The sequence below is a fragment of the Meles meles genome, chromosome 9 (assembly GCF_922984935.1).
Source record: "Meles meles chromosome 9, mMelMel3.1 paternal haplotype, whole genome shotgun sequence".
Lineage (NCBI taxonomy): Eukaryota > Metazoa > Chordata > Mammalia > Carnivora > Mustelidae > Meles > Meles meles.
This window is the reverse complement of record NC_060074.1, coordinates 29,689,367-29,699,660: the sequence shown is the minus strand read 5'-3', so window position 1 is coordinate 29,699,660 and position 10,294 is coordinate 29,689,367. Positions and strand designations below refer to the sequence as shown.

The 10,294-nt window shown below is 57.3% G+C and overlaps 1 protein-coding gene across 6 annotated transcripts; it reads right to left on the bottom strand.

Annotated features, from left to right (window-relative positions):
• Positions 1-1,215: 1,215 nt before the first annotated feature.
• DNAJB2 (DnaJ heat shock protein family (Hsp40) member B2) lies at positions 1,216-9,772 on the bottom strand. Of its 6 annotated transcripts, none has more exons than XR_006820278.1 (10): positions 8,662-8,868; positions 8,275-8,375; positions 7,540-7,649; positions 6,109-6,162; positions 5,807-5,929; positions 4,972-5,064; positions 4,646-4,748; positions 4,385-4,455; positions 2,364-3,505; positions 1,216-2,154 (listed from the first exon to the last, which is right to left on the bottom strand). XR_006820278.1 is itself a non-coding variant. In XM_046018956.1 (10 exons), exons 2-10 carry the CDS (start codon positions 8,337-8,339, stop codon positions 2,144-2,146), a joined length of 837 nt encoding a protein of 278 aa, XP_045874912.1. In that variant the 5' UTR covers positions 8,340-8,375; positions 8,662-8,862; the 3' UTR covers positions 1,216-2,143. The 6 variants fall into 6 exon arrangements, 5 of the variants coding, with proteins under 5 accessions (XP_045874912.1, XP_045874910.1, XP_045874911.1 ...); XM_046018956.1 differs by having other exon boundaries at positions 3,299-3,505; positions 8,662-8,862; XM_046018954.1 differs by lacking the exon at positions 8,662-8,868 and adding an exon at positions 9,585-9,772 and having other exon boundaries at positions 1,216-3,505.
• Positions 9,773-10,294: the final 522 nt, after the last annotated feature.

Here is a 10,294-nt window from a genome sequence, read left to right as displayed (position 1 = left end):
TGAACCTCATGCAGGCCGAGTGCCTGGCACACCACAAGCAAAACTAACTAGACTCCTGTACACCAGGCCTGTGAGACATCACAACAGGCATCCATCCACCTGGGGGCAGGGGCACTTTCTCCCCCTCTCCCAACCCTCTTCCTTGTAGGGTCCCATGTCCTCCTCACGTGCATGTCAGGATGCATCCTTGGACAAAGGTGGTGGACACAGAAATTAGGCAACAAGAGCCTTGGGCCCGGCGCAACTTGGGAATTAGGAACACTTAACCTTGCCAAGGCTATCCCCTCACATAAACAACAAGGGGTTACTGCCAGCCACCTGGCACAGGAAGCAAATGGACCTGGGAGCAGACCAAAGGCCCCCCTACACCTCACCTGTGCTCTGCTGAGGCTCAGATCCAATGTTTGACATCTCAAAGACCAAGAGTGGGCAAAACAGCCATTTTACAAACTTCCAGCAGATTCTTTCTTTCAAGACAGAGGCTTGAAGTTCCTCTTCAAGGAACTTCCTTGCTGGTTCCCTGCTTTGAGAAAAGTACAATACAGGCCCTCTGGCTGTTGAAGATGAAGCTAGGGAATTATCCTGGAATGGAAGAGAGAGTCACGAGGGAGCCACCTCACTCTGCTTGACAATGGAAAGCTGTTTGTCCCATGAAGGGCATTTCTGAAGGTGTCTGGAGAGAAGGAAGGAGGAGGTCCCTGGCTTTTTCCCGTCTAGGTCCTGACAAGTTTGGGGCCTGGACCCTGGGTGGGGCAGACTTAGACTGCTCCACCTGGGAGAGGCAGGCCTCTGAGACTGGCCACTGGCCTTGAGGTGAGGGAACCCGGGGAGGGGCTCAGTCTGTGGGCCTTAGGAGTAGTTTTTACAAGTTTTCACCACGTGTTCCCTACTTTCTGTCATTCCCATACTTGTGGTTGAGTCATAACTTAGCCTGGTCCTTGCTGTGGGGCAGGCTAGTGGACAGCGGGTCCCTGCCTGGGGAAAGCCAGTTGTGGAGCTACAAGAGGCGAGGCCAGAAGAATGTATTTCTCAGGACTCAACAGTGTACTTGGGGACTGCAGCCTGGTCAAACGGGGGACTTCTGCTGTCATCTGGGAAGCATTGTGACCTCTGGGTGTTTGGGCAATAAAGGGGGCTATGTCACCCACTGGTCCCATAGGGTCCTCTATGGGGCCACCCCGTAAAGGAAGAACACGGGAACGCAGCACACCACCAAGCTCTCGAAACATTTTTATTTATTGACTTCCAGTGTTTCTCTCTCGGTCTGAGCTCAGCCCAGCTGGCTTTGATAGGTCTCTGGGATGCCGTGTCACAGGGCTGGCAACACCCTGTTTCCACCACTCCCCTCCCTGGCCCCGGGGTTCCCCAGGCAGGGAGGAGGAGAGGCAGCTCATTTGTGGTGTTGGAGAAGAATGGGCAGCAGGGTCAGAGGCCAAGGAAGCCATACAAGCAGCAACATGCCCGGAGGACCCATCTCACACCAACCTCGGCCACGCGCATGCGTGCATGTTCTCGCGCTCACACACACGCACACACTCTCACACCGGTGGCCTCCGCTTCCAAGCTCTCTGCCCGCCCACGCCTGTCAGTCCCTCCTGGGGCCACGCCCTGCTGGTCCGCCCCATCGGATCCGACTGCGCACAGGAAAAGAGCCTCTGCCAGATGCTGCAGGGTTTTCATTTGTACGCTCTAAGCCTGGGGCTAGCAAGCCGTGTCAGGGGAACTGAAGCTTGGTCCACGACCCCTTCATCCACATTCTTGCCACCCCCGCCAGAGTCCAATCAGATGACACGATCTCCCCTTCTCACAGCGAGTGACAAGCCGACCTGGGCTGGAACTACATGTCCCAATATGCACAGCTCCAAAACCACTCACCGCTTCCCCTAGCATGATCTATCAGAAATGAGGCAGGGTGTGTTGCATTCTGGGACTTGTAGTCCCCAAAAGACAGCACCAAGCACCCACGGAAGAGTTCACAGGCTAAGACTAAGGATGCCTCCCACCCGGCCCCCAACCACCACCCAGGCCCAGCTCTGCGCTTAGCATGGGTGAGGGAGAGGAATGGTGGGTCCCCTCCCAGCGCACAGGGGAGGGCGCTGTCCTGTTGGAACTGTGCAGCGGCTCTGGATCCCGGACATCCAGCTCAGAACACATCTGAGGAGAGAGCGGGGGCGGGGTGATAGGAGACAGGGTCAGCAGCAAGCCGTGGAGGACGGAGCTGAGCATGCAGACCTGGGCTAGCCCTGTGGCCTCTCCCTGAGCCCTGATGCATGGTGAAGTAGGACGGGGTCCGGTCCCCTCCTAAGCCTCCCTCCTGGGGCACCCTGGCCTTATCCCACCTCTCCAGGGATAGCCAGCCTCACCTCTGCCTAGTCCCGAGGCCTGGGGCAGGCTGAGGCAGCAAGAGGAAGGGAGGAGGAGTGGGCTCCGGTTCCGAATCTGGATGAGAGGCTCCCGCCCCACCCAGCTAGCCTCCCCAGAAGACCTTATGGCCCTACCGGCCACAGCATCTTCCTGGTCACACTGAGGCTTTCTCGGGGAAGGAAGAAGGGAGTCCTAGCCAGATGGCAGTGAAAGCAAGCGATGCGGCCCGCGGGGAAGTGCAGAGAGAAGAGAGCGAGGGAGGAGCAGCAGCATCAGAAGGGAAGCAACAGAGACGTCAGAGCTCAACGCTGCACAGAAACCAGGGTGGGGTATCCGCAGCTGGACAGGGAGCATGGGAGACTCCCTGCTGTAGCTGCCGACTCCGGCCCAGAGAACCCCAGGCCAAGTCCTCCTTCCTTGACGTCATCAGCAACATAGGTGGCCACAGACCTGGGCACAAAAGGCCTGACCCAAACCACTAATGCCCCTCAGAAACTCCCCATCTAGTAGGAATAAGTGCATCCTGGCTCCTGGGAGGCCCTCCCACTGCCCGGAGGCCCCCCGGAGGCCCCCCACCCTGGGCTTCGCCAGGGACCTATCAGCTGCGGCTGAGCAGAGCAAATCCTGAGTCCACACTGGAGTGCGAGTGGACATCGGAGGGAAACCTGTTGGGGGGGCACTGAGGTGGAGAAGAGCTCCTACAGCTCAGGCCCTGCCCCTCTGCTCCTGACAGTGAGCAGCACCCCCAGTCACCCTGAATCAGGGTGGTCTGGGCCTGGTGATCAGAGGATGAGGCAGCGAGAGGCCTTCTCCTCCGGGGATGGGCTAGGCTTGGCCGCATCCCCCCTTGCAGCCTCAGGGTTCCCCCCCATGCTGGGATCTTGGTCCTGGGCCTTGGGCCGCCCCTGCCGTCGACGCTGTGCCCCCCGCCCACCTGCTGGTTTCTTCCCAGCCGCCTCCATCTCTGACAGGCTGTAGGCCATGGCGAGCTGCAGGTCCTCGTCATCCTCGGAGAGATCGCTGTCAGAGGGGCGGGAGGCAGGAGTCTGCCGGACCTGTGTGCCCCCGGACCTGGAGGTGACAGCCTGTTGCTGCTCGCGACGGCTCAGCTCCAAGCCCAGCGCCAGGTCATCCGGGACACCTGCAGGAGTCATGGCCACCATAACACCCTCCGACCCAGGCCAGAGGAGTCCTGCCAGGCTGCCTCATGCAGGGGCGACTTAGACCACTTACAGCCCCTCCTCTGGAACTGGCACGCACGCATTCTGGCAGCTGGCACGGTGCTCGTGCGTGTGGGCAGGTACCCAGCTCCAGCAGGTACGAGCCGTCTCCTTCGGCAAGTCACTCAACCTCCCTAAGCCTCCCTGTCCTCGTCTATAGAATGGAGATGGTGAGAGCGCCTACGCTGTCAAACTATTCCCACAACTAAAGAAGACAGCTCAGGAAGCACACTTGGCGTGCAGTGCTCTGAGAGGTGGCAGGCGTGGAGGGGCGTCCTTCTGTGATCCTTCCAGGAAGGTTTCTGACCATCCCACTTGGTGGGACGCTGGGGGAGGGCTTCCAGCCCAGGAATCCTGCGTCCTGAGAGTCACTCCTCTTTTCTCCTCTTCCTAAGTGGGACAAAGCCTTGGGCCTGGGGCTACTTGGGCATTCGGGCCATTTAAACCTGCTGAGGTAACAATTCACCTCACTGGGAGAACAGGACGGCTACCAAACCCCTGCCCCCCCCCACCCCGCCTGCTTCTGCATGGAGCCCATGTTCTGTGCACAAGTGCTTTCAAAACAGTCCATGCTCTGCAAACACCAGGCACTCACTAAGGATGGTGGTGGGTGCCTGGCATCCAGGACTCCTCAGTTCCCCACCCCTTCGCAGGGAGCTGCCTCTCTGATTCCGCCAGTGGGGCCTGTGGCCACCATTCCTCCCCTGCCCCAAAGGAGTTGAGAGAGGACAGTGTGGGGGGGCATGGGGCCTGGGGCTGGGGCTTCCTGCCAGGGACTGGGTGGCAGAGCCACGCCTCACCGTTGATTGTGACCGACTTCAGCTGCCCGTCTTCTTCCACTTCCACCCGCTCCTGCCCGTTCTCCATGATTCTGTGGGGGGTGGCACAGGTCACTCAGTGAGCCACGCATGAATCCCGCAGGTGCCTGTCCGCACTCTGGGATGCCATGGCGAATGGGACAGAGTCTGCCCACAGGCAGCTGACCGAGTCGTATGCCACTCCCCTTCTACCCCTCACCCCCGCACCCCTGCCCCCGGGGATGATCCCAAAGGAGCCCTCACCTGCGTGTTGTGATGCGGCGTCCTTGGACAAAGGTGGTGGACGTAGAAACAGAGCGAAAAGCACCAGCCCCGGGACTGAAGGAGAAAGAGGAGGAGGAGAAATCTGGCATGGAAACAAGGGAGGAAGCAGAGAGGTGGTCAGAGGGAAGATGGCGCTGGCATGCTGCAGTCACGAGGGGGCCGGGAACCACTGTGGGGGTCTCCCCGCAGAGATGCCTGAAGACAGGTCTCTAGACACTCAGGAGAGAAGGCTTGGAAAAGGAACAAGTCAGGACAAGGGGTTCCAGGACCCAGAGCTTGCAAAAACACTAACGGGCAGCACATACCAGAGTGCCCAGGGAAGGAGGAAGAGAAGGTGAAGAAGGGGCCCGAGTGTCGGGAACCCCGGCTCTGAAGCTCTGAGAAGGGACCCAGGTCATCTGCAACAAGCAAGCAGATTAAAATCATTGGGCAAAGAGTGTTGTTCCCCCCAAAATGTGTGAACCCTGCCTTTCAGCCTTGAAATAGAGCCTGCTATGCATTTCTGATTTTTTTTTCTTTTTTGATCGTGGACTTGTTTACAAATTAAATTTCTTTTTAATATTAGATATGAAAAAGATCCCTGGCAAATTCCATCCACAGTAGACAATGAAGGAGGGAAGGGAAAGAGGAAGGTGGGGCGGCGACTAGCTCCTTTGGCACAGGCTGGTAAGCATGGCATGAAATCAGGCCCAGCCGGTCAGGAGGCCCAACTCTCCCATTTGCTGGGTGACTCTAAGCAAGTCACCTGCAAGAACCTTTGTGCTCTCATCTGTAAGCGGGGGGAAAACTGCCCACCTCACTGTGGACAGGGCTCACAGTCTTCGCTGCGAACATGCTGTCATGTGTGATGTCACTGTGATGGTCACACGGTGCCCTGAGTCCTGCTTTCACGGCTGCTATTGTCAAGCCTAACAATATACCATTGTTGCCCTCGTTTCATAAAGCGAGTCTCTGTGGGTTCAGGCCTGTGTCAGGTTCTGTCCTTGCTGTCCCTAGACCTACCCCCACAAAATCTTCTGTCTGCAGAATTCTGCTGCCCTCTCAGCCTCCTCCCTCTGGGGCTCCCGGCAGATGGAAGGCAGGGCCTGGAGCGGGAGTCGGAGCTGGTCAGAGGCCTCCCAAGCCCACTCACCCACTCACCAAAGAGCTCCGCAAAAGGGTCTCCACTCCCAAAGAACTCCCGGAAGACCTCCTCAGGGCTGCGGAAGGTGAAGGTGAAGCCGGGCCCACCACCACCAGGTTCTGCGCGGGATGGGCCAGTTCCTGGAGTAGAGGCAGGAGGAAGACGGAGCTCAGGGCGTGCATCTTGCCCTGAGTCAGGGGACTCCACCGAAGGCACGGCCTGGAGCCTCAGGAAAGCATCCACAGCACTACCCTGCCCTCCCCCTCTCCTTTGTGACCCACTTCCCTTCCTGCCCCCCCCCACCCGCCGCTCTACCTACCAGTGCCAGTCAGCCCCTCCCGGCCATAGCGGTCGTAGATCTCTCGCTTATGCTCTGGAAAAAGAGACCCAATCATTTCTCCCTCCCTCTGGGATGACAGCCTCCCCTCCTAGGCTAGGACCCTCAGAGGACTGCCCAGTGACAGAGGCGGAGGGGGGGCAGCAGGGTGCACAGGGGACATGGGCCATAGGTTTCAGCAGTGCCAGCTCTTCGCAGTGTGGCTCCCTCTCATCTGTAGAATGGGTACAATCATAGCACTGACCTCCCAGGGTCATTGCCAGGATTAAATAAGACAATCCATGGAAACTGCTTAGCAGGTGCCTGATAACCCAGTAAAGTGTTCAGCAAATATCAGCTCATTGTTACTATGCTATTAATCAGGGCTTAGCCTCCATGTCGCCTCCGCAGAGAGGCCTTCTGTGATCATTGTAACAAGAAGGGTGCCCGTGTTCCCCATCAACAATACCCAGCAGCTCCCCCGCAGAATACTGTTGGTTACATATTTCCTTGGTTAATGCTGGGCTTCTGGAGGCAAGACGCAATAAACCCATGATGACAAGACAGTGTCTGTTTGTCCTCCGTTGTTCCCCAGCACTCAGCAAGGGCCCAGCACCATCAACACTCAATGAGTATTTTTTGAAAGAACGAATAAGTAAATAGATGACAGACCTGGAGTCGGTTAAGTGTCCGACTCTTGATCTCCGCTCGGGTCACGACCTCAGGGTCCTGAGATGGAGCCCAGCATAGGGCTCCTCGCCCTGTGTGGAGTCTGCTTGAGATTCTTTCTCCCTCCTTCCCCCTTCCCCTCTGCTCCTCCCCCTCACTCACACTCTCTCTTTCCCTCTAAAATAAATAAATAAAATCTTAAAAAAAAAACAACCCCAAAACAAACAACAGACCTAGATTTGTATTCCAGCTCTGTGTGACCTTGAGCAAACCACTCCATCTCTCAGCCTGTTTCCTTGCCTATGAAGTGAGGATTGATAAATTCTGCCTGGCAGGATGGCTGTCAGACCCTTGGGGATTACACCCACCGATGCATGGCACAAAGAAGGCTTGGTACACATGTAGGTTACTGGGCCTGCTCCTATCCCCTTGTCGAGACCCATGCTGCAACTACCATAACAGATCCCAGGGCGCAGATCCCCAGCAGACACTGAGCGCAGGGATTAGGGAAAGAGTAAGAGGGTGCTTTGCACATAGTAGGTGCTCACTTGAACTGAAGCAACAAAAAAAAAAAAAAAAAAAGAAAGAAAAAGAAAAAGAAAAAAAAGTTGCAGAGCCCCCTGTCAGAGGGGGCACTTAACTGCCGGGTTAGAAACACACATGGAGGGGACCGGGGACGGGAGGTGGCAGCCTGTCTTTGGGAAGGAGTAGGATGGGGCATGAAACGGGGGGCGATAGGCGCTGCCCTGCCCCGCCCCCCCTTACTGTCTGACAGCACTTCATAGGCCTCCGCCACCTCCTTGAACTTCCTCTCAGCAAATTCTTTATTATCCGGGTTCTTGTCTGGGTGCCACTGAAGAGCCTTCCGCCGATACCTGCAGGAAGTGGACCAGTGGGGGATTGGAAGACATGAGAAAGCACCTCTCGCCAAGAAACAGAAAGACCTGCTTGCCCATTCCTTTCCCCGTTCAGATCCCCTTCCGCCCCAGGTGCTAGGGCTGCCTCTGCTGCCCAGCTTTAATGGAGTCCCTCTCTCTCCCCTCCGCGGCCAGTGCTAAGACGACTTGTAGCAGCAGAAAACGAGGGCAGGAGACAGCCCGAGCCCTAACCCCTCTGGAGCTCACCGGGGCTGCAAAAGTTGGAAATCTGTGTGGCCATGGCATACAGGGCTCTGGACCCTCCTGGTCACACGGCCTGGACATTTTTGCAGGCATCCTGAGAAAGCCCACACCTAGGGGCTGACGCTTGAGGCAGGAGTGAAGGGGAAGGGGGGGGGCGGTGATCCACTGGAGAAGGACCCACAGTGCAGCTCCCAGCAAAACTTCTCCACGCTAGGGGCCTTCTCCTTCTCTTCCAGGGGTCGTCTTCCCTCCTAAGGAGGGAGCCCCCCCATTCCTAAGGACCTAGGTCCCTCGGCGAGGCCTCTGAAGGACCCCACGGTGGTGATGGGGAGGGGTTGGGGGGGTGAGAGGTTTTCTGATGCGCAGCGGAGGCACTTACGCCTTCTTGATGTCATCAGCGGACGCACTTCGCGGCACGTCTAGGATGTCGTAGTAGGATGCCATGGCAACTCGTCAGGAGTCAGATGGGCCTCCGTGGGGCTGCAGGAGAGGAGGAGTCAGGCAGGAAGAATCCAGGGTCCCCTCCCTGGGCCTGGAGACCCCCACCCCCCGGAGGGAGCGGGAGGCGCTCCCAGGAGGAAGCGGCGCCCACTGGGTTCTGGTTGGGACCGGTGACGAGGCCCCCTCCGGCAACCTTATCTGGTCCCCGCAGGCCAGAGCCGCGGGCTATCTCGGCGCCCAGGGCCCGGGGAGCCCTATCGCAGCCCCGAGACTCCAGCAGCCCGGCCCAGGGCCTCCCAGCCTGACCGGGGCCCCCCGCCCGCACCTCCTTGGTCGGGAGTCCCTGGCCTCCTGCAGCGCCCCGCCCCTGCCCCCCGCCGGAACCGTCTGGCACCGGCCGCCCCGGCTCGCGGCTGCTGCGTAGGACGCGCCCGGCCCAGTTGTGCGCGCAAGCACGCGTCAGCGGCACGGAAACTACTAGAGACCCAGACGGGGCCGACCGGGCCTGTCACCCAGCGGGGAGGGGGTTGGGGGACGGCTGCAGGGGCTGCCGGGAGATGGGGGCGGAGCCGGCTATTTTGGGCTTGCTCCCCGGCGACGTCATCCCCAGACGGGACCTGGGAGACGGCGGCCGGCTGCATCCTGGCGTGACGCACTCGCGGGCCAACGAGCAGCTCGACCCCCGGTCGCTCTGTCCTTTTCCTATAACGCGCTCGATGATTGACGGCTACGCACTCCGGAAAAAAAAACCCCATATCAAGGACTCACAGACAAACCCTCTGAATCTAAATCCCCTCCCCCCCTCAGATCGCTGCTCCCGCCCCAGGTCCTGAAAAGAGGCTGTCCCAACTTCCCCGAGTAGGTCAGACCTGCCTGTCAGCGTCTCGTGACACCCTCACGCTCGTGGGAGCTGGAAATCTGCCCTTACCTGCTCGATTCTTTGATGGACGTTCACCTCCCTCGTTAGAATGTAAATTCTACAGGACAGAAATTGTGTCCTTTTTTTTTTTTTTTTTGCCCTTGAGTATTTAGGGCAGTTGTGGGGTTCAAAAATGGCTGTTGGATGATTAAGTAAAGAACAGATCGGAACCTCTTATTGACAGTTTTGACACATGTGGGGAAGGTGGGGTTAACGGATAAAAGGAAAAAAAAAAAAAAGGAAAAGGAAATTCCCCAGATTCAAGGTTTTTTGGTTTTTGCTTTTGTGGGATCCACTCCCCTCCCAGAGTGGTCCCAAATATATCTTACCTCAGAATGACTCCTGGGTTCAGGCCTCATGAGAGAGTTTGAGAACTTTCCAGAATTGGCTCCTGCTTGATATCCTTCAGGCTAATCCATACGTATTCCTTGAACATCTACGTAGTAGATGCAGTCTGGATGTAAAATGGAGTATGACCCAGTCCCTGGCTTCACAGCGCTCCAGTGTGATAAGATTCCAGCCCGACAAGATAGCCCAGTGGGAAATTCCAAGGTTTTAAAAACAGACAGACCTGACTGTGCAACCTGGCACTATTGTGTGACTTGGCAAAACCTCTGAGAACTCAGTTTTTCCTACCTAAATAGAGGTAACGACTAGGGCTGTTTGAAAGTCAAATGAGGTGTGGGACATAGTTCATCTGGGTCTTAGTACGTACCTCTCTGGCATCATGACTGGCCCAAGAAGTCATGCTTATGTGAGTCCAGAAGAATGTTTTCTGCTGGGTGGCCCAGGAATGCTTCACCGAAGAGAAGGGCTTAAGCCAGACAAGAGGAAGGAAGGTGGCATGCCTTTGCCCACTTTCTCTGGCTGCCCACAGTTTGAACCTTCCGAATACTTTTGGGGAATTCCCAATGTGTAGGCCTTGATGGGAGGCGGGCCACCCCCTGTCACAAAGCCCTGACACGTGCTCTCCCAGACTTGTCAGCTCTAGAGGTACGTGGTCATTAACTTTGCCAGTTGAAAGCTCCAACTGGGACTT

Excerpts from the sequence above, each read along its gene's own strand:
- DNAJB2 (XM_046018954.1), bottom strand. The coding sequence starts at position 8,339 with ATGGCATCCTACTACGACATCCTAGACGTGCCGCGAAGTGCGTCCGCT. Across the intron at positions 7,650-8,274 it reads GCTGATGACATCAAGAAGGC|GTATCGGCGGAAGGCTCTTC; the intron begins GTAAGTGCCTCC and ends CACTTCCTGCAG. Across the intron at positions 4,456-4,645 it reads CGCCGCATCACAACACGCAG|AATCATGGAGAACGGGCAGG; the intron begins GTGAGGGCTCCT and ends CACCCCCCACAG.